General features: G+C 42.8%; 1 protein-coding gene across 2 annotated transcripts in view; it reads right to left on the bottom strand.

The window, feature by feature from the left end:
* Positions 1 to 11,518: 11,518 nt before the first annotated feature.
* Positions 11,519 to 23,528, bottom strand: part of ZMYND12 (zinc finger MYND-type containing 12) — a 34,587-nt gene continuing 22,577 nt past the window's right edge. For both annotated transcript variants that reach the window (XM_027108901.1, XM_027108902.1), the window contains 3 exons: positions 21,399 to 21,510; positions 20,021 to 20,170; positions 11,519 to 11,838 (listed from right to left, as the gene is read on the bottom strand). In XM_027108901.1, coding sequence (XP_026964702.1) covers positions 11,714 to 11,838; positions 20,021 to 20,170; positions 21,399 to 21,510 — 387 coding nt within the window. In that variant the 3' untranslated portion in view covers positions 11,519 to 11,713. The remainder of the gene's footprint in view (positions 11,839 to 20,020; positions 20,171 to 21,398; positions 21,511 to 23,528) is intronic.

Raw genomic sequence — 23,528 nt, 5'->3', positions numbered from 1 at the left:
ATTAGAGGAAGGTTGAAGCAGCTAGCTGGGGGGGAGGCGGGGGTGGTTCCACGATCACTCAAGTAACAGCTGACCCTCCCGGAAGTTAATGACCAGAATACCATGTGCAGGCGGTCACAGAGCCATGTCGGAGGGTGAGTCCAAAGTCGGTGAAACAGCCTAATAATTTCCTGTGCACCTGGAGGTGAGGCTTCTATCTGCTGTCAGTCTATGCTGATTTTCTGGGAAGAGCCCTGACAGCAGCCTTCTTGTCACTGTCCCTGGAGTTAGCGTTCCTAGATCTGCCGCTGTAGCCTAATAGAAAACCTGCTGCTGTTTATGACGCTTCTGAGACTCCTCAGATCAGATCGTGGCTTAAACTCTTGTCACCTGGAAGACCACCGTCTCAGGCGTATGTTGTCTTAATCCTTTCTTAAAACCGTATTATGCTTCCATTCCAAATCTGTGGTTACACTGCAGCCTTCCCTTCTAAAACTCACACAGCCGAGTATGAAAACCTCGTCCCTTCTAGCCTTTCCATTTCCTTCTCCAGGCGCGTTTCCCCTGCTGACCAGTGGCACTGTTCTGGGCCCCGTGCTGGCAACGCAACACTGTTGGGTAGTCTTGCTCTGGCATTGCATATTCACTAGGGCTCTGAGGCAACCCTAAGAAGGTCACCCGTCAAGCCAGATTTGAGGGCACAGGAATAACAGCACTTTGGAATCAGTTCAGGCCCTGTTTTATAGATGGGACTCTGAATCCCAGAGGCCAAGGTCACTTAGCTAGTCAGCAGCAAGGTTGGGACCCAGGCAGTCTGGTTCGCAACCGGTGTGGCATACTGCCGGAGGTGGCTCTGTTCTTCCATGGCGTCCAGCACTGCTGCCATCCTGGACCCACCCTGTGCCCATCCCCCTTCTGCTGAGCCTCTGCTCTGGATCAACATGGTGCCTGCTGTGAAGGATTCAGCTCTTGGATGGCTTTTAGGTAAGAGCCCCAGAGGCCTAGATAAGATTTTCTGGTGTGTGCTGGCTCATGGCCTGTGCCTCCTGTAGACCAGCCAAGACCACATAGCGTCACATTACACCATCAGTGATGGGATGTGAGAGAAGGCCCCTGCCAAGCTGACTGAAGGCTTCCTTGGCCCCAGTTTGGTTCATGTTCCCTCACTGCAGAATGTCTTGGATTTGCGGAGGCCTTCGTGGGCCTCCATGGAGGCCAAGGGCTTGAAGGTCCCAAACGTCTTCCGTCAGGCACACCTGAGGGGGAATCCTGATTGATACACATGTTAGCTACAATCAGCCACAAAGTCAAAGGCTTCCTCCCTCTCGCAGTTCCACAGTGCATCCCCCTTGCAGCCGGCCACTAGGGGCACTCTTCCTTGTTGTAGCCCATGGGTCAGCTGAGGACCCCCTGCCCCTTGAGATCCAGAGAAGTCTGATAACTGGGCCTTTGGATCTCTGTGATTTCTAAGGGGCTTATATCTCAGCAGTCACTGCTGACTCCAGACTTCTGCTACCTCATTTTAAGCAACAATCATGTCTCATCCCTTCACCGCATCAGCTGAGACAGGCTCGGTTCCTGTCCCCACTTCCACACACACCAAAATTCAAATGAATCAGTGTGGGAGCGTGTGCCTGTGTGTGTTCCAGTGATGCGGGAGGAAACGGGAGACGTGGCAGCAACGCAGACGTGGCAGCAATGCAGGCATTGCAGCAATGCAGACGTGGTACCCCCATTCATAAAATGTTCTTCTGTACTCTACAGAGGAATCCATTCACCTTCCACTCCATGTGGTACCTGACTCCCTTCTCAGGACAAACTAAATCCACGTATGTTCTCATGGACGGCAGCATAGCCATTCCTTTTCCTAATATGATTCCTGCCAACACCTCTACCTTCAAGATTTCACCTTCTATCACGGATGGCTTATTAAAGGCATTTTCCTAAGCAAAGACCACTCCCTCCCCAAGAAGAACTCAAGTGCCATCCCTTAGGGTGATATATTTTTCATTCCCACTACCCTAGCCGGGCATGGCAACCACCATCATCACCACTAGCTGTTGGGGTCATCACGCTTTACGGAAGGCAACACGGATTGATGTAAATGGTGCTAGTTTGGGTTAGCCCCGGTTCAAATCCTGACTTGATAACTTATGGCTTATGTGACCTCAGGAAAGTCACTTAATCTTGCTTAACCTTTGCATCATCACCTATAAATGTAATAAATAAACACAATCTTGAATGTGAAGCTCTTAACCACAAGTCTGGCTTTCAGCAGGTTCCTTTCCTCTTGCTTTCTCCACTGTCAGCAATCCCCAACAGCTCCCGCCCGTGATCATGGCTCAGTGCCAAGGGGTAAAAGCTGGCAGACAGCAGCTTTACAGCTGGAAAAAGAGATGCGGGGGAGGGAGGGGATAGGACTGGTGGCTGCTTAAGCATGCTGTGGTTTAGGCTTAAGGACTGAAAGGTCCCATCCGTCCCTGAGATTCTGTGATGCTCTAGTGTAAGATATAGGGGGTGTATCTGGCTTAGAAAAGTCCTGGAGGAAAGGCTGCCTCAGACACCTGGGAGGCTGGAGAGTGGAGGAGCAGCGTGACCTTGTATGATTTAGCATCTGGTTTCTCTGGCTCTTCCTGTATGAGGTTTGCTGGCTTTGCATCAAATGGAAGGAGGAGGTGCCAGGGATTTGAATTAAATCTGTCAAACAGAGGGTGAGGGGAGTGCAGAAGGCTGGGGGGCGGGGGCGCGGAGCTGTGCAGGGAACTCTGATAGCCCAACAGCACCATCTGGACTTGGCAGGGATGACAGCCCTGAGACCAGATGGAACTAGCCAATAAAACAGCTGAAATTCTGCTGTCCTGGGCCTGTCCCGAGTCGGACCCCCAGAATCTTCTATTTGGAAGGAACACTGCTCTACTATAAGTGGAGAGCTGGGGTTCTTAGTCTAGAACTAATAAAGGTCTTCGTGAAGGCAAGACCAGGCAGGTGGCTGGTTTGTTTAGTCCCACCTGGTGGTCCCCAGAGTACCAGTGTTGTGGTGGAGCCGGCTTGGACCAGCCCATGAGAGCGGATTGTTACAGTTTCAGGAATTTTGTGGGCTGGTTGTTAGATGCAGCCACAATTAAAAATTAAATTATAGGGCTTCCCTGGTAGCGCAGTGGTTGAGAGTCCGCCTGCCGATGCAGGGGACACGGGTTCGTGCCCCGGTCCGGGAAGATCCCACGTGCCGTGGAGCGGCTGGGCCCGTGAGCCATGGCCGCTGAGTCTGCGCGTCTGGAGCCTGTGCTCCGCAACGGGAGAGGCCACAAGAGTGAGAGCCCCGCGTACCGCCAAAAAAAAAAAAAATTAATTAATTAAATTATATAAACCTAAAATTAAAGTATATTAAAAATATAGGTAATAAATATTCAAAACTTATCACTTCCTAATTATTTTTATTACCTTTTACTATTGTCTGTGCTCCTGAGGTTATTGACATCTGTTGTATTTGTACAGTGGAAATGCCATATAATTGTGTGCAACTGAGCATCTGTTCCCAACTGCATTGTTCAGTGACATCACATTGGTAGTTTGAAGTCAGCCATGGAGGGAATATTTACCCCACAGAGATGGGCAAACACTATATACCAAGTATCTCCCCTGGAGAGCTACCTGTTAAACATTTACCAGCACACCAGTGCCACTGGGTAACCAAGGAAGAAACGGATACACCGATGCATTAAAACATCTCAATTCCAGGGAGGTAGCATGTGTGATGGATTTCTCAGAAGCCAGTGTCCTATTATAATGTGCAGAACTGACTTGAAGAAAAACTCTTGAAAACACTGCTTCTCTGCCTGTTCTGTCTTCCTCTGTTTTCACACAAGAGAAATCTTTTTGGTTTGCTCCTAAACTTAGTGATCTTTGAGGCTGTGTCTCACCTGTGGGCTGTACTTCAGCTAAGTTCCCCCCAGGAAAGTGAATTGTAGTTTTTCCTGCCTAATTGGCAAACTGAAAACGTGCTGTGAAGAATATATCTTAACTAGGCACCCAAAGAGCTCATTTCCAAGTGGTTTGAACAGCAATAAGAATGTTAACTTCTCCCACAGAGAAGAAATCATTTCTAAATGATTGTTTTGCTGGGTTTGCTTTTTATTAAAATTATTACCATGGAACAGAATGCTTTGTTTGCCTTTGTCCCCCAAACTCTGTCCCTTTTGGTGGTTCTTTTGCAGTAAGTATCACGCTGAATCTACATTTTATTATTTTCATATCATAAAATGAGGAAAAGGCTTCATAGAAACTTCATCCTATTCACTGACACACCAGCTGCATTCTGAAAAACCATAATTTTCCTTTCAAATGCAGAGTGCTGTCTGAATTGTAACATTGCCAACTCTCAACCGTCAAGATGATGGAGGAAAATACTAATGCAGATGGTATGAGCTTGTCGTGGGCCTGCTCAACATGCTCTCCCGGACTGACTTCACAATGAAGATTCAAATAGCAAGTGAGAGCTTGCTGTGTGTAAGAATGGCTGCGTGGTGCAGGAAGGATCCCAGGGGACTGGAAAGATTTGGGTCCGCACCGGAAGAGCCATTCGACTTTGTTTGCATGATATTTCAAAAGGCTTCCTGGGAGAAGCAGTGCTAAGGCCTTTAGGAACTAACTCCGATCGGCACCAGGCCTGAGACCCTTGAACAAAGGCTGTTCCTCAACTTGTGAGGGTCAGGGAGCCCACCCTGAGGTCAGAGAGTCACAGGGATAACGCTGCTTTGTTGCAACCAGGGATGCTACTCTGTTGTACCGCTCATACTGTCCTTCAACCCAAACACTGGGGAGTGTGACCTGTATTTCTTTTTTATTCTATTGATATATGAAATTCTGCAAACTACACAAAAGTCGAGAGGATGGTTTAGTAAAGTCCTCAAATTTTAAATTATCAAAATTTTCTATTTTTACTGCATCTACCTACTTCTTCTTCTTAAGCATTTAAAAACAATTTCCGCACACCATATCTTTTCTCCCCTGCATACTTCAGCAGGCATCTCATTTTAAAAAGAGATTTCCTTATGCCTTTACCACATATAACAAAATTAACAGTAATTCCTTGACAGCATCTAATTCCCAGTTCATATACACTTCCCCCAGTTGTCCCAAAAGAACTGCATTTACTGCATCGTAGACCAGTGTGTTTGGTGGGGCCCGAGGTCCTTTGAGAAGGGTGGTGACTGCTTCCCCACCATCCTGACTGTCAGCAACCATGCTGACAGGGCACCAGTAGAAAGATCTTTAGGCTGGCTACAGACACCGTCCCCGGTTGCTAGATCTTGGGATTTCCTCTCCCCAAGGAATAAGCCTATGAGACTTCCTCTTCTGTTTTCCAGGGTTCCACGGTCATCCCCTGAAACGATCCCAGCTTCATGCTGCTGACACCCACCTGGCTGTCATGCTGGTTCCCATTTCACTGCTTTTCCTGCAGCTGCGTTTTTCACTGCAGGAATTCCCTCAATCAGGGAAGAGCCTTCCCCCAAGGATTATGGCTCTTCCACCGGCCTCAGATCTACTGTACCTCAGTGAGTCACAGCTCTTCAGAGCTCCCAAAGGCCTTGGCTTCTTCATTTGTTGGAAAAGTTTGGCTGAATTTCTCATAAGTCAGAGAAGATTTGAGTAGCAGGACACTGTGTCACATTTAAAGGCCTAAAGAGACAGCAACTGAATGCACTGCTTGCTTAGGGATGTTCTTTTGCTCTAAAGAACATCATTACGACAATTGGTGATATCTGAACTAAAGTCTGTATTTTATTGTTTGATCGCATCCTATCAATGATTAATTTCTTTTTTTAAAAAAAAATATTTATTTATTTATTTTTGGCTGTGTTGGGTCTTTGTTGCTGCACGCGGGCTTCCTCTAGTTGCGGTGAGCAGGGGCTACTCTTTGTTGCAGTGCGGGGGCTTCTCATTGCGGTGGCTTCTCTTGTTGCGGAGCACGGGCTCTAGACACGGTGGCTTTAGTAGTTGTGGCTCGTGGGCTCAGTAGTTGTGGCTCGCGGACTCCAGAGCGCAGGCTCAGTACTTGTGGCGCATGGGCTTAGTTGCTCCGCAGCATGTGGGATCTTCCCGGACCATGGCTCGAACCCGTGTCCCTGAATTGGCAGGAGGATTCTTAACCACTGCTCCACCAGGGAAGTCCCTAGTTTCCTGATTTCGATGATTGTACTGATGAGAGTATGTAAGAATTTCCTTGTTTTTAGAAGAACCACATTAAATATTGAGGGATAAAGGGGCATAGTGTTTGCAACTTTCTTTCAAATGGTTCAGAAAATAATGGGTATCTATATAGAGAAAATGATGAGGCAAATATGGTAAAATGTTAACATCTGGGGAATCTGGTTGAAAGATATATGGGAATCCTTTGTATGAATACTCTGAATAAATCTGAAATTATGTCACCCTCATCTGCTGGGTTCCCCTCTTCTCTATTAAACGTTCTGTTTCAGGGCATTTCCTGGGGCTCTCTTCCCTTCCTTATCTCTCTTCTATTCCCTAGGTGATCTCCTTTGTTTCCACAGTATTAATTACAACCTACATGATGCTCTCAAATTTATCTCTCGAACTCAGGGTTCTTTTCTTAATGTCAGATTGCCTGTGCAGTTGCCTGCCTTTTCATCTCCCCTCAAATGTCTCATAAGTATCTTAAACTCACCACGCCCCAATCCGAATTCACATTCCTCTCTCTCCCGCAGACACCCTCCTCTTCCAGGATCTCCTCACCTGAGGGCACAACGCCAACCACTTGCTCAAACCAGAAGGAAAGAAAACACACTTCAGGAGTCATTCTTTGGCTGCTATCTTCCTTATCCCTCACATCCAGTATTGTTTCTTGTGGTGAAACATGACTTTCAAACTCTGAATGGTCTTTTTTCATTGAAAGTTTTTCTCCCTTGATCACTAGGATTGTTTCTGCACTCCTTAGAAAGGTTCGCAAGCAAGGGACAACATTTATAATATATCATCTTGGTTTTATATCCTGATCTCAATAGTAACCTTGCTTATATGCTTTTCAAACCTGCTGCTGTTTATTTAAGTATTTATTAACTATTGAAACTGTGTCTGTGTAAGCATATAGATTAAATAAAATATTTATCTCCAACTCATCACCATCAATCTTGATGAATATCAGGAAAAACGTACTTTTTCTAGCAAACAAAATGATGACATGGCTTGTCATTCAAGTAATGCTTCATCATCTTTTCTGAAGCATCTACTTTGCCAGATGTGTGTTTTGTTTGACCTCTTGTTCTTGAGAGATATTATGCTTCATAGAGCCATCGTGAATACAGAAGCCTCACTTTCATGATATATATCTATAGTAGGACCTAGCGGTGGTAGAGCACCTTGGTTCTAATCTTGGTCATCTGAGGACCTATGGCACAGCACAGGTCCAAAGTTGTGCAATGATAAAACATTGGAGAGTTGGTACTCAGAGCAACTACTCAATGTGAATTTTTGTTAAATAAATGTTGATAGACAACATGATATAATTTGTAACACTGCTATGTGCTTGCTAGTAGAAAAGATTTAGCCAGGACTTTCAGAGATGATCCCTCAGCTCCACACCTACAAATTCTGCTGAAGATGCTTAGGAAAGGTTACCTGGTAGAATGATAAGAGATGTTCTTATCTCCCAAGAATTCCTGGTTCTCTTGAACCTGCATATACCTTTTTAGGTCAAGTAAATCACATTTCACAGAGATCTTCAGAACTGAGATTATGTCCTGCATCACTGTATCATGTATGAAAGTGAGATACATTTTCATTGATGAGTCAAAAAAAGAGGACAAAATAAAACATTATCAAATTAGTGAAAGAAAGAAAATCTGAGTATTTGCCATCAGCAAACCCTCACCATAGGAAATACTAAAGGATTTATCAGTACTGTGAACCCAGATAGAGGGTGTGAAAAGCAAGAAGGAATATGATTACTTTATAAAATAATAATGACTTTATAAAATAATAATAATTGTGATTTGTGGGTTTAAGATATACTTGAAATAAATAACAGTAACAATATATAAGTTAGGGGGAAGCAAATGGAATTTAAAAATTTTAAAGCCCTTGTACAGTCCAGGATGAGGGTAAACATCCTGAATAACTTTAGACGTTGATGTTAGGAATGAATATTTGAATTTCTGGAGTAATCACTTAAAGAATAGAAACACAGTGTGTAACCTACAAACTAGCAGACAGGGGGTAGAAAATGGAATGAGAAAAAATACATAATCAATCTAGAAGAAAGAAGAGGGAAAAAAGAAAGTGCAGTACAAATAGAAGGCACAAAATTATAGATTTAAGGGCTTCCCTGGTGGCGCAGGGGTTGAGAGTCCGCCTGCCGATGCAGGGGACACGGGTTCGTGTCCCGGTCCGGGAAGATCCCACATGCCGCGGAGCGGCTGGGCCCGTGAGCCATGGCCGCTGAGCCTGCGCGTCCGGAGCCTGTGCTCCGCAGCGGGAGAGGCCACAACAGTCAGAGGCCCGCGTACCGCAAAAAAAAAAAAAAAAGATTTAAACCCAAACAATTTAGCATACAAATAAAATGTAAATTGACTAAATGATTCTTTTAAAATTACAGATATAAAAATATCTAACTATACTATTTTTTTTTAACTATACTATTTTTATAAGAGATACATCCAAACCATAAGGGTATAGATTGTTTGAAAGTGAAAGGTTGCAAGAAGAAATACTAAGTGTTTAGTTGGGAAAACAGAAGCCTCTCTGAGCATTTTGAGTAAAGAGATTTATTTAATGTAGGGAATTAGAATCTTACACAACCTTTGAAATGGTTGGGTGATCAGGAAGCAAGGTCAGCAAGCTGCTTTCACAGGAAATCTGCTTTCAGGAAAGTAACAGTGGGTGATTCTCAGGAAGATTAATGGCTGCTCCTTCTCATCCGGCTTCCAAATCTTGTGCAGTAGCCCCTCATTGGCTGAATTTAATCCAGAATCATAAAAGGAAAGAGATACTGGGAACTGTAGTTCCAAGCCTCCCCTTTGAAGCAGAGGTAAATGCTGAAGCAGAGGTAAGTGGTAACACCTAGCTGGTAACAAGCAATCCAGCCCCAAAGGAAATAGGAAGAGCTATGTTAACATCAGACCGAAGCCTCAGACTCTAAGGTTAAAAGCATTACTGGAGGTAAAGAGAATCACTTCATAATACAAAAAGTAAAGATTCAATTCACCAGGAAAATACAATATTTGAACTTGTACTTGCCTAACAGCCAAGCCCCAAAATATGTAAAGCAAAAACTGATAGAACTACAAGGAAAAATAGATATAACCACAATCATACTGGATGGATTTTATGTACCTCTCTCAGAAATAAATTAGAAATTCAACAAGGAGATACAGCATTTGAAAATATGAAAAAAATTTGACTTAACGGACATATATAGGGCAATGTGCCCAATATCTCCATTCTTTTGTAGCACACACAAAACATTTTCAAATACATATTAACCATATCCTGGGCCATGAAGCAAACCCCAAACAACTTCTAAGTCAAAATTGTACACAACGTATTTTATGATCTCAATAAAATTAAGCTGGAAAACAGCAAAGAGGTGACACCATCTTTTAGAAATTAAGAATCATGGGCTTCCCTGGTGGCGCAGTGGTTGAGAGTCCTCCTGCCGATGCAGGGGACACGGGTTCGTGCCCCGGTCCGGGAAGATCCCACATGCCGCGGAGCGGCTGGGCCCGTGAACCATGGCCGCTGAGCCTGTGCGTCCGGAGCCTGTGCTCCGCAACGGGAGAGGCCACAACAGTGAGAGGCCCGCGTACCGCAAAAAAAAAAAAAAAAAAAAAAAAAAGAAATTAAGAATCATACTTCTAAATGACTCATGAGTCATAAAAAATTAAGAAATATTTAGAGCAAATGATAATAAAAATGCATTTTGTAATATGTGGTATCAATGAAAGCAGCATTTAGAGGAAAATTTATAGCCTTAATGCAAGTGTTAGAAAAGCAGAAAGACTGAAAATTAAATTTCTAGACATGATGTGAAAAAGCAGAAAATTATGAGCCGTAACCAAGAGGAAAATCAGTCAATAGGAACAATAAAGTGAAACAGTAATTTTATAAATATACTCAATGGGGAAGGAGTCATGAGCAAGAATTCAGGGGTGGAGAGAACAGAAAACAGATAAGGGAGGGGGGAAAAAGAGAAAGGGGCCAATGACTATGGTAGAGAAGAGAACTAGAGTTTAATGAAATGGACTTTGAAGGACTTTTTGAATAAGGAAGTTCTAATATTTTCTTTTAAATTATCTGCCATTGATCCTTCTCCTCACTCCTCCAATCTTCATTCAACATCTGTTTGAAAGAGCTGGCTCCTATCTGGGGTTAGCAGGTGAGAATCAAGAAGGGATGTGTCCCTAAAGAGACGAAAACAACAGCTACAAGACAAGATGTGGAGAGTGACAGAGTATTGATAATTGAAGCTAAAAACTGAAGTGAGAGACAGAAAAGTAAGGCCCTGGGACTTCATAGCCATCTTGCAGAAGCATAAGAGTGCCCCAAGCGGATTTTACCTAGACCTGAAGGTGCAGGGTGGCCATCTGACATATTTTTATTATATGGGCCTGAGGGAAATAATATGTCAGGAACATAAAACTCTCCGACAGGTCCTTGATTTGCATAACCTTTCCCTGGTACAGATCTACCCAGGAAGCAAAGTGGTCATGGGCAGGCTGCTTAGCGAGTCTGGAGAAAAAAAGGATGCACTAAATGACCAGAGTCCTCGATGGTACTAGCTGACACAGCCATGGCCACACCTGGGCCATTTTAGACCATAATGAGGAGGTTGGGTGTGTGTGGAGGGGTGGGAGGCGGTGAATCAAGGTCACAGAGCTGTTACGTGAGAAAGCTGGGATGTGAACCCAGGCATGTCTGCTCCAATGCCTACACTCTGTCCCCTACATCACAGGGGACCTTCCAGAGTACTTCCCCCCTAGACAGCATAGATGGCTCACATCCCCTTCAAATAATTGTCTGAGAAAAGAGACACCAATGTGGAATGGTAACTCGGCCAATCCATACTGGAGCTCCTTGAAAGGCCCAGGGACCTTTTCTGGCAAAGACCTACAATTTATGTCTGCATTTTGGTATTTGTTTTCTATATGTCTCACATCTTTTTGTTCCTCCATTCCTCCTTTACTGCCTTCTTTTGCATTAAGTGGATCTTTTCTAGTGTACCATTTTAATTTCCTTGTTGATTTTAACTGTTTTTTAGATTACTTTTCTTAGTGATTGCTCTAGGAATTATAATGGGCATTTTAATCACAATCTACCTCAGATTAATACTAATTTAATCACAGTAGAATAGAGAGACTTTACTCCAGTATAGCTCTATTCCCTACCCCTTTCTTTGGCAAAGATCTATGAAGAATGCATCACCGGGAGACCTCTGAGAAATAGGATAAACTATTTGCAGTTTAATTGTAAATACCTTGTTAGTGAACTGATAACACATTATTCAAAGTCGTGCAAAGTCATGATAAACAAGAGTTTTACTGATTTCTGTGCCAAAAGCTCTATATTCCCCAACATATGCTGTGAAACGATAAAAACATAGCTATGAGCGCAATCCTAGGGGAAGAGGGTGGGCACTTCAGCAATTCATAGCACCTCAAAGCAGCTGTGCAATGCTGGAATACATTAGATGCTCAATAGTCCATGATGCAGAGCTCTTGGGTCACCAAGTAATGGAATGAGCTTCCTCAGCTGAGATGAGATTTAGTAAGTCTTGAATGGTGTTTTGTTCATGGACACTGAGCTGCTGTTCTTTGGCTAGATCCAGGGCTCTCATGGCGTATTCCTCTGCCTGAAATAGAATTGCAGTGACAAAAGGAAGTTGTCACAGAAAAGCATTACATTGGAAAGCCCATCTCTGCTCGACCACAAAAACATGGGAAAGGACCCTTCAGCTTCTCACACCAGCCACTGAGTTCTTTGTGGAAACTTGTAAACATACACTGGGTCTTCACAGCTAACCACATATGTGGGATGAGGGTGAGAGGGGTTAAGGAACAGGAAAACATGGTCGCTGAGCTTACAGTGGACAAAGCCTCTTTTCTACATTTCAGGGCCCTTTGAACCAACATTGGGAGGCATAGAAACGGAAGGTGCCACAAGTAAGTTGCCATCTGGGGGGCCAAGCAGCCCAGAGTTTTGACAGACGCTTCACAGGACAACTTGGGACAGGCTCTAGCTGGCCCTTCCCCCCTCCATCTCTTCCTCTTCTTCTTTTTTTTTTTTTTTAACACCTTTATTGGAGTATAATTGCTTTACAATGCTGTATTAGTTTCTGCTGTATAACAAAGTGAATCAGCTATACATATACATATATCCCCATATCTCCTCCCTCTTGCGTCTCCCTCCCACCCTCCCTATCCCACCCCTCTAGGTGGACAAAAAGCACCGAGCTGATCTCCCTGTGCTCTGCGGCTGCTTCCCACCAGCTATTTTACATTTGGTAGTGTATATATGTCCATGCCACTGTCTCACTTCATCCCTGCTTACCCTTCCCACTCCCCATGTCCTCAAGTCCATTCTCTACGTATGCATCTTTATTCCTGTCCTGCCCCTAGGTTCTTCAGAACCATTTTTTTCTTTAGATTTCATATATATGTGTTTGCATATGGTATTTGTTTTTCTCTTTCTGACTTACTTCCCTCTGTATGACAGTCTCTAGGTCCATCCATGTCTTTGCAAATGATGCAATTTCGTTCCTTTTTATGGCTAAGTAATATTCCATTTTATATATGTACCACATCTTTACCCATTCTTCTGTCGATGAAAACTTAGGTTGCTTCCATGTCCTGGCCATTGTAAATAGAACTGCAATGAACTTTGTGGTACATGACTCTTTTTGAATTACGGTTTTCTCAGGGTATATGCCCAGTAGTGGGATTGCTGGGTCGTATGGTAGTTCTATGTTCAGATTTTTAAGGAACTTGCATACTGTTCTCCATAGTGGCTGTATCAATTTACATTCCCACCAAAAGTACAAGAGTGTTCCCTTTTCTCCACACCCTCTCCAGCATTTATTGTGTGTAGATTTTTTGATGATGGCCATTCTGACTGGTGTGAGGTGATACCTCATTGTAGTTTTGATTTGCATTTCTCTAATGATTAGTGATGTTAAGCATCCCTTCATGTGTTTGTTGGCAATCTGTATATCTTCTTTGGAGAAATGTTTATTTAGGTCTTCTGCCCATTTTGGGATTGGGTTGTTTGTTTTTTAGTTGTTGAGCTGCTTGTATATTTTGGAGATTAATCCTTTGCCAGTTGCTTTGTTTGCAAATATTTTCTCCCATTCTGAGAGTTGTCTTTTCGTCTTGTTTATGGTTTCCTTTGCTGTGCGAAAGCTTTTAAGTTTCATTAGGTCACATTTCTTTACTTTTGTTTTTATTTCCATTTCTCTAGGAGGTGGGTCAAAAAGGATCTTGCTGTGATTTATGTCAGAGAGTGCTCTGCCTATGTTTTCCTCTATGAGTTTTATAGTGTCTGGCCTTATATTTAGGTCTTTAATCCACTTTGAGTTTATTTTTGTGTATGGTGTTAGGGAGTGTTCTAATTTCATTCTTTTACATTTAGCTGTCCAGTTTTCCCAGCACCACTTATTGAAGAGGCTGTCTTTTCTCCATTGTATATTCTTGCCTCCTTTGTCAAAGATAAGGTGACCATATGTGCATGGGTTTATCTCTGGGCTTTCTATCCTGTTCCACTGATCTATATTTCTGTTTTTGTGCCAGTACCATACTGTCTTGATTACTGTAGCTTTGTAGTGTAGTCTGAAATCAAGGAGCCTGATTCCTCCAGCTCCGTTTTTCTTTCTCAAGATTGCTTTGGCTATTTGGGATCTTTTGTGTTTCCATACAAATTGTGAAATTTTTTGTTCTAGTTCTGTGAAAATTGCCATTGGTAGTTTGATAGGGATTGTACTGAATCTGTAGATTGCTTTGGGTAGTAGAGTCATTTTCACAATGTTGATTCTTCCAATCCAAGAACATGGTATATCTCTCCATCTGTATGTATCATCTTTAATTTCTTTCATCAGTGTCTTCCAGTTTTCTGCATACAGGTCTTTTGTCTCCTTAGGTAGGTTTATTCTTAGGTATTTTATTCTTTTTGTTGCAATGGTAAATGGGAGTGTTTCCTTAATTTCTCTTTTAGATATTTCATCATTAGCATAAAGGAATGCAAGAGACTTCTGTGCATTAATTTTGTATCCTGCTACTTTACCAAATTCATTGATTAGCTCTAGTAGTTTTCTGTAGCATCCTTAGGATTCTCTATGTATAGTATCATGTCATCTGCAAACAGTAACGGTTTTACTTCTTCTTTTCCGATGTGGATTCTTTTTATTTCTTTTTCCTCTCTGATTGCTGTGGCTAAAACTTCCAACACTATGTTGAATAATAGTGGTGAGAGTGGGCAACCTTTTCTTGTTCCTGATCTTAGTGGAAATGGTTTCAGTTTTTCACCATTGAGAATGATGTTGGCTCTGGGTTTGTCATATATGGCCTTTATTGTGCTGAGGTAATTTCCCTCTATGCCTACTTTCTGGAGGGTTTTTATCATAAATGGGTGTTGAATTTTGTTGAAAGCTTTTTCTGCATCTATTGAGATGATCATACGGTTTTTCTCCTTCAGTTTGTTAATATGGTTTTTCACATTGATTGATCTGCATATATTGAAGAATCCTTGCATTCCTGGGATAATCCCCACTTGATCATGGTGTATGATACTTTTAATGCGCTGTTGGATTCTGTTTGCTAGATTTTTTGTGTTGTTTTTTTTTTTTTGCAGTACGCGGGCATCTCACTCTTGTGGCCTCTCCTGTTGCGGAGCACAGGCTCCGGATGCGCAGGCTCAGCGGCCATGGCTCATGGGCCCAGCCGCTCTGCAGTATGTGGGATCCTCCCGGACCGGGGCACGAACCCATGTCCCCTGCATCAGCAGGCAGACTCTCAACTACTGCACCACCAGGGAATCCCTGTTTGCTAGTATTTTGTTGAGGATTTTTGCATCTAGGTTCATTACTGATATTGGCCTGTAGTTTTCTTTCTTTGTGGCATCTTTGTCTGGTTTTGGTATCACGGTGACGGTGGCCTCATAGAATGAGTTTGGGAGTGTTCCTCCCTCTGCTATATTTTGGAAGAGTTTGAGAAGGATAGGCGTTAGCTCCTTTCTAAATGTTTGATAGGATTCGCCTGTGAAGCCATCTGGTCCTGGGCTTTTGCTTTGTGGAAGACTTTTAATCACAGTTTCCATTTCAGTGCTTGTGATTGGTCTGTTTTATTTTCTGTTTCTTCCTGGTTCAGTCTCGGAAGGTTGTGCTTTTGTAAGAATTTGTCCATTTCTTCCAGGTTGTCCATTTTATTGTCATAGAGTTGCTTGTAGTAATCTCTCATGATCCTTTGTATTTCTGCAGTGTCAGTTGTTACTTCTCCTTTTTCATTTCTAATTGTATTGATTTGAGTCTTTTCCCTTTTTATCTTGATGAGTCTGGCTAATGGTTTATCAATTTTGTTTATCTTCTCAAAGAACCGGCTTTTAGTTTTATTGATCTTTGCTATTGTTTCCTTCATTTCTTTTTCATTTATTTCTGACCTGATCCTTATGATTTCTTTCCTTCTGCTAACTTTGGGGGTTTTTGTTCTTCTTTCTCTAATTGCTTATGGTGTAAGGTTAGGTTGCTTGAGATTTTTCTTGTTTCTTGAGGTAGGATTGTATTGCTATAAACTTCCCTCTTAAAACTGCTTTTCCTGCATCCCATAGGTTTTGGGTCGTCGTTGTGTTTTCATTGTCATTTGTTTCTAGGTTTTTGGGGTTGTTTTTGCGGTACACAGGCCTCTCACTGCCGCGGCCTCTCCGTTGTGGAGCACAGGCTCCGGACGCGCAGGCTCAGTGGCCAAGGCTCACGGGCCCAGCCACTCTGCAGCATGTGTGATCCTCCCGGACCAGGGCACGAACCCGTGTCCCCTGCATCGGCAGACAGACTCTCAACCACTGTGCCACCAGGGAAGCCCTCTAGGTATTTTTTAATTTCCTCTTTGATTTCTTCAGTGATCTCTTGGTTATTTAGTAATGTACTGTTTAGCCTCCATGTATTTGTATTTTTTACAGTTTTTTTCCTGTATTGATGTCTAGTCTTACAGCATTGTGGTCAGAAAAGGTACTTGATACAATTTCAATTTTCTTAAATTTATCAAGGCTTGATTTGTGACCCACGATATGATCCATCCTGGAGAATGTTCCATGAGCACTTGAGAAGAAGGTGTATTCTGTTGTTTTTGGATGGAATGTCCTATAAATATCAATTAAGTCCATCTTGTTTAATGTATCATTTAAAGCTTGGGTTTCCTTATTTATTTTCATTCTGGATGATCTTTCCATTGGTGAAAGTGGGGTGTTAAAGTCCCCTACTATGATTGTGTTACTGTCAATTTCCCCTTTTATGGCTGTTAGCATTTGCCTTATGTATTGAGGTGCTCCTATATTGGGTGCATAAATATTTACAATTGTTATATCTTCTTGGATTGATCCCTTGATCATTACGTAGTGTCCTTCTTTGTCTCTTGTAATAGTCTTTATTTTAAAGTCCATTTTGTCTTATATGAGAATTGCTACTCCAGCTTTCTTTTGATTTCTATTTGCATGGAATATCTTTCTCCATCCCCTCACTTTCAGTCTGTACATGTTCCTAGGTCTGAAGTTGATCTCTTGTAAGCAGCATACATACAGGTCTTGTTTTTGTATCCATTCATCCAGTCTATATCTTTTGGTTGGAGCATTTAATCCATTTACATTTAAGGTAATTATCGATATGTATGTTCTTATTACGATTTTCTTAATTGTTTTGGGTTTGTTATTGTAGTTCTTTTCCTTCTCTTGTATTTCCTGCCTAGAGAAGTTCCTTTAGCATTTGTTGTAAAGCTGCTTTGGTGGTGCTGAATTCTCTTAGCTTTTGCTTGTCTGTAAAGTTTTTAATTTCTCTGTCGAAACTCAATGGGATCCTTGCTAGATAGAGTAATCTTGGTTGTAGGATTTTCCCTTTCATCACTTTAAATATGTCCTGCCACTGCCTTCTGGCTTGCAGAGTTTCTGCTGAAAGATCAGCTGTTAACCTTATGGGGATCCCCTTGTATGTTATTTGTTGCTTTTCCCTTGCTGCTTTTAATATTTTTGCTTTGTATTTAATTTTTGATGGTTTGATTAATATGTGTCTTGGCATGTTTCTCCTTGGATTTTTCCTGTATGGGACTCTCTGTGCTCCCTGGACTTGATTGACTATTTCCTTTCCCATACTAGGGAAGTTTTCAACTATAATCTCTTCAAATATTTTCTCAGTCCTTTTCTTTTTCTCTTCTTCTTCTGAGACTCCTATAATTTGAATGTTAGTGCATTTCATGTTGTCCCAGAGGTCTCTGAGACTGTCCTCAATTCTTTTCATTCTTTTTTTTTTTTTTTTCTGCTCTGTGGTAGTTATTTCCACTATTTTATCTTCCAGGTCACTTATCCTTTCTTCTGCCTCAGTTATTCTGCTATTGATTCCCTCTAGAGAATTTTTAATTTCATTTATTGTGTTGTACATCATTGTTTGTTTGCTCTTTACTTCTTCTAGGTCCTTGTTACATGTTTCTTGCATTTTCTCCATTCTATTTCCAAGATTTGGGATCATCTTTACTATTATTACTCTGAATTCTTTTTCAGGAAGACTGCCTATTTCCTCTTCATTTGTTTGGTCTGGTAGGTTTTTACCTTGCTCTTTCATCTGCTGTGTATTTCTCTGTCTTCTCATTTTGCTGGGTTTGTGGTCTACTTTTCACAGCCTGCAGGTTCGAAATTCCCGTTGTTTTTGGTGTCTGCCCCCAGTGGGTAAGGTTGGTTCAGTAGGTTGTGTAGGCTTCCTGGTGCAGGAGACTGGTGCCTATGTTCTGGAGGATGAGGCTGGATCTTGTCTTTCAGGTCTGCAGGACAGCGTCTCGTGGTGTGTTTTGGGGTGTCAACTTATTATGTTTTTAGACAGCCTCTCTGATAATGGGTGGGGTTGTGTTCCTGTCTTGCTAGTCATTTGACATGGGGTGTCCAACATTGGAGTTTGATGGTCATTGAGTGGAGCTGGGTCTTAGCGTTGAGACTGAGGTCTCTGGGAGAGCTCTCGCTGATTGATATTACGAGGGGCCAGGAGGCCTCTGGTGGACCAATGTCCTGAACTCGGCTCTCCCACCTGAAAGGCTCAGGCCTGACACCTGGCTGGAGTACCAAGACCCTGTCAGCCACATGGCTCTACTCGCAAAGGGGAAAGGGGTGCCTCAGCAAGCCGAGCAGGTGCTTTCACCCCCCTCCATCTCTTCTTTTCTCCCTTATTTCCTTCCTCCCTTCCTTCCTTCCTTCCTTCCTTCCTTCCTTCCTTCCTTCCTTCCTTTCCTCTTTCTCTCCTTACTGTCTTTCAATAAATATTTATTGAAAGGCTACTATGTTCCAGGTACTGTGACTATAGGCAGAAATTCCTACCCTTGTGAAATTGACAATATAGTGGGGGAGAGAGGCAATAAACAAGACAAATAATTAAAATGCAATGGTATCTTAAATAGTGATTCATGCTAAGGAAAAAAATAAAGCAGGAAAGGGAACAGGAAGCATTAATGGTGGCAGTGGGGGTTTGCCGTTTCAGACAGAGGGCAGGGAAAGCCTTACTGAAAAGCAGACAGCTGAGTCCAGACCTGAAGGAAGCGAGGTGCCAATCCTTAGTAGATAGAGGTGTCCCTTTTTTCTAAGTACCTCTTGCAGACCTGACACCCTTAACACACCTTGGGGGAATGACTTCCTTGAATGGAAAATGAGACCCTGAAATGTAGAAAAGAGGCTTTGTCCACTGTAAACTTGGACATACAATGGAAATGTTCCCTGTTCCCTAACCCCTCTCACCCCCATCCCACATAGGGCCACTGTCCCTCTTTTGTGCTCCCACAGGGCCCTGGGCTTTACTATCACACTCTATTTTAACCCACAGACTGGGAGCTCTTCCAGGCCCTGGTATACAGTAGGTGCTTAGTAAAAGTTTGCTGATGAAAGGAAAGAAGGAAGAAAGGAAGGGAGGAAGGGAGCGGGGTAAGGACATCTTAAATTTTCCCATGTCACCCACACAGAAAGACCTCCTCCAACCATCCTCCCTCCTCTCTCCCCTTGTCTGCTTTACTTTTCTTTGTAGTGCTTTTCACTCTCTGAAATTATATTACATATTTATATGTTTACTTGTTTATTGTAACTTCCCCTCCTCCAGAAAAATGTAAGTTACTTGGAAATAGGGAACTTGGCTGGTGGTTCACCACTGCACCCCCAGTCCCTAAAACTGTGCCTTGCAAATGGTAGAACCTCAATAAATACCTGAATGAATGAGTGGATCAGTCAATCAATAAATCAAGAACCCTGAGATATGCCACCTGCTGTCTATTAGAAATTGGGCAAGCAATGGACCCTCTCTGTGCCTTAGTTTCCTTATCTGTAAAGTGGGAATAATAAAATACCTTCTTTGTAAAGTTAGTATGAGAATTAAATGTGATAATTCATGTAAAGTACTTAGGCTAGTGACTGCCACATAAAAAGCACTCAAGAACAATTACCTTTTGAATTATTATTTCTGCCTGGATCCCTCCAGCAACGGGGAACTCACTACCTGAGTATGGTTAGAGCAACTACTCCAACCCCCCAAGGACTCCCCAGAGCCCTTCTTCCCTGCAGGCTTCCCAGCACTGCCCCAGCCTCAGTTAACCTGTGCAACCCGAGGGTGGCCCCCTTGAGGGAAGAAGACAACCCCATTTCCATTGTGCAGGTTGGACTCAACACATAAGAAATGTCATGAGCATCTGAACTTTTTTGGAGTGAAGGCTTACTCTGAGGGTAAAAGCTAGTGCAGTTGGGCAAAACACAGCTGAAATCAACTAGAGGAACTTCTCCCTCCATTTTAGACATGCTTCTTTTCTAGGGGAACTTGCCTTTGAAGAATTCACCATCAGGTAGTAAAGCATGAACAGGATTTTTAGAACAAAGATTGTTTTTTGGGGGGCTTTGTCAGATGTAGATTCTCGAATCTTCAAGATTGAAGTCAGGATCTGAATGGCTTCTGCTTCCTGGGCTTCATCTGTGATGGAAAGAAAGGGAGGAAAGAAGAAACAGGCCCTAGGGCAGCTGCATCTACCCTCAGGGATAAGCAACCTGTTAGGGGACCTGTCCTTCAGGCAGTTCACCAGCTCTGCCCAGCCTATCATTATCAGAGTAACCTAAAAAAAGCAAAACAAAACAAAAAACAAAACTCATTCCTACAGGTCCCAGAGTTGCTTAGCTTTCTTTCTTTCAGAGTCCTAAACTAGATCTCTTAGGCCCCCAATACAGGGAATTTGTCATGGGGGGATTTCTTGGGCCCAACTCAACTTCCATTCTATAGCAAGAGGAGGGAGCCGGGGCTTCTGGCAGCCACAGCACCTTAATTCCTCTTCCCCAAATCCAAAGATGCTTAAGCCGTAGCCTTTCTGCTTTTCCGCATGTGAGGCTAAGCTTAGAGAAAAAGACAGAAAAGACATACACTGTCATGTTAAGGTTGGCTGTCTTTGGATAGCTATGATTTCTGAGTTTTCTGCTTTAACATGAACTGCTTTTATAGTAAGAGAAAATTCAATAAAATTACTAATTTTTTGAATCTTAGCTCCGAACTTCTCCTCCAAGAAGTCTTCCCTCTTCAACACCATCCAACTGTCCTCACCTCTTCATTCTGGGACTCAGCTTGTAATATAATTTGTACTTGTAGAAGTTTTCTTTTCTTTCACATAGTTTCTGTCTCACCCACTACACTATATGTCTCTTTTGAGAAGAAACTAGATCTTCCATCTCTTTTTATGATCTCAGAGGGAATGATGCTGTACTCAGCCTTCAGCCCTTTGCTGAGCTGTGGGTAGAGAGATGAATGAGACTCAGCCCTGCCACTGAGAAGTTCACTGTCCAGTAAAGGAAGAGGATAAGGCACCAGAACAAATGAGCAATGGGACTTCCGTGTGGAGTCTGGAGAGATAACACATAAAAAACGGATGCTCTGCAGGAATCTCAGGGGGCTCTGGCAGGGTCTTTTTTTCCCTCCAGATCTGTCCTTTATTAACTCCCCTGCAAGGCTGTGTGCGACGCTAGGGACCTGAATTCTTCCCACTGCTCGTCAAATCTCTTTGATCCCCCTGTCTCAGTTTGCCCGTGGGCAAAATGGGAAGGTGGCACTGATGTGCCCCATGACAGGCACAGCTGCTCTCCCTCTGAGGGGAAAAGTCTGTGGATCAGAAGAGATGAAGTCACTGCTCTGCTTCCTGGGGAGAACTGCCACTTACCCAAGCCAGTGTCGGTCTCAAATTGTTTGCCTAGTAGATCTACTTGTTGGGTGCGAGCCTGTGAGAGGACTTGATAGTGATTGTTCAAATATTTATTCCAGATCTCAGAGACCTATTGGGAAAGAAGATGGTAATCAGAAAAACAAGCTGGACTTTGGCCATTGGACCAGCCAGCTGAGAGGGCAGCACCTCTGCCCAGGCTTCCTGCTGGTCTGCAGACTCCCTCTCTCGTTGTGCCTGAAGGCAGTGGGAGCCTTAGGAGCCCAGAGGTGCTTGGCCAAGGTAAGTGTGACAAGTGTTGGGCTGCAAAGGGCACATGGAGGGCTGACCTGGGGACAGCCCTGGTGGGGTCTAATTACAATGGCTACCATGTGTTGAGCACATACAACTACCTTTACATCCTCCCAACATCCCAATTACGGTCATATTCTTATTACTCCCATTTCATAGATCAATAAACTGAGGTTCAGGAAAGTTAAGATCACTCTTGACTTTTGGTAAAAGCTGCTATGTGGCACAGCCAGGATTTAAATTCAAGTCTGCCTGATTCCAAAGTTCATTTTTTTCTCAGCTGCACAACAATGCCTCTTCTTCAGAAGTGGGTCTAAAATATGAATAAACAGTCACCACTTGACAACCTATATCACACACAGAAATTGTTGTTTGCTAAGTAAGGTGTTATTATATGAAGATAACCAACATTTTAATATATTGGAAACAGTTTTTTAAGGAAGGTCCATACTGTTCTCCATAGTGGCTGTATCAATTTACATTCCCACCAACAGTGCAAGAGGGTTCCCTTTTCTCCACACCCTCTCCAGCATTTATTGTTTGTAGATTTTTTGATGATGGCCATTCTGACCAGTATGAAGAGATACCTCATTGTAGTTTCAATTTGCATTTCTCTGATAGTTAGTGATGTTGAGCACATTTTCATGTGTTTGTTGGCCATCTGTATGTCTTCTCTGGAGAAATGTCTATTTAGGCCTTCCACCCACTTTTTTTGCGGTACTTGGGCCTCTCACTGTTGTGGCCTCTCCCGTTGCGGAGCACAGGCTCCGGACGCGCAGGCTCAGCGGCCATGGCTCACGGGCCTAGCTGCTCCTCGGCATGTGGGATCTTCCAGGACCGGGTCACGAACCCATGTCCCCTGCATCGGCAGGCGGACTCTCAACCACTGCACCACCAGGGAAGCCCCACCCATTTTTTCATTAAGTTGTTTGTTTTTTTGATATTGAGCTGCATGAGCTGTTTGTATATTTTGGAGATTAATCCTCTGTCAGTTGCTTCATTTGCAAATATTTTCTCCCTTTCTGAGGGTTGTCTATGACCCAGCAATCCCACTCCTGGGCATATATCCTGAGAAAACCATAATTCAAAAAGACACATGCACACCAATGTTCACTGCAGCACTACTTACAATAGCCAGGACATGGAAGCAACCTAAATGCCCATCAACAGCGGAATGGATAAAGAAGATGTGGTAGATATATACAATGGAATATTACTCAGCCATAAAAAGGAACGAAATTGGATCATCTGTAGGAGATGCATGCACCTAGAGACTGTCATACAGAGTGAAGTAAGTCAGAAAGAGAAAAACAAATATCGTATATTAACACATATATGTGGAATCTAAAAAACTGGTATAGATGGTCTTATCTGCAAAGCAGAAATAGAGACACAGATGTAGAGAATAAACGTAGGGATACCAAGGGGGAAGCTGGGGTGGGATGAATTGGGAGATGTGGATTGACATATATACACTATTGATACTATGTATAAATAGGTAACTAATGAGAATCTACTATAGAGCACAGGGAACTCTACTCAATGCTCTGCGGTGACCTAAATGGGAAGGAAATCCAAAAAAGAGGGGATATATGTATACATACTTTGCTGTACAGTAGAAACTAACACAACACTGTAAAGCAACTATACTCCAATAAAAATGTTTTTTTAAAAAGAGGAAAATATTGTATAGACTTGACAATCTACAATTGGAATAGATACATACTATTCTAAAAGAATTAAATTAAAACTATTTAAAATTTAAGAAAAAAAGAAGCCTAGCACTTTAGACTCTGTCAAGGTCACCTTCTCTTGCAACTCAGCCCCAAATCATCTGAC

Source organism: Aethalodelphis obliquidens, unplaced genomic scaffold (genome assembly GCF_003676395.1).
Source record: "Aethalodelphis obliquidens isolate GAN/ISIS:26980383/991018 unplaced genomic scaffold, ASM367639v1 scaffold9, whole genome shotgun sequence".
NCBI lineage: Eukaryota > Metazoa > Chordata > Mammalia > Artiodactyla > Delphinidae > Aethalodelphis > Aethalodelphis obliquidens.
This window is presented reverse-complemented; position numbering and strand designations above follow the sequence as displayed.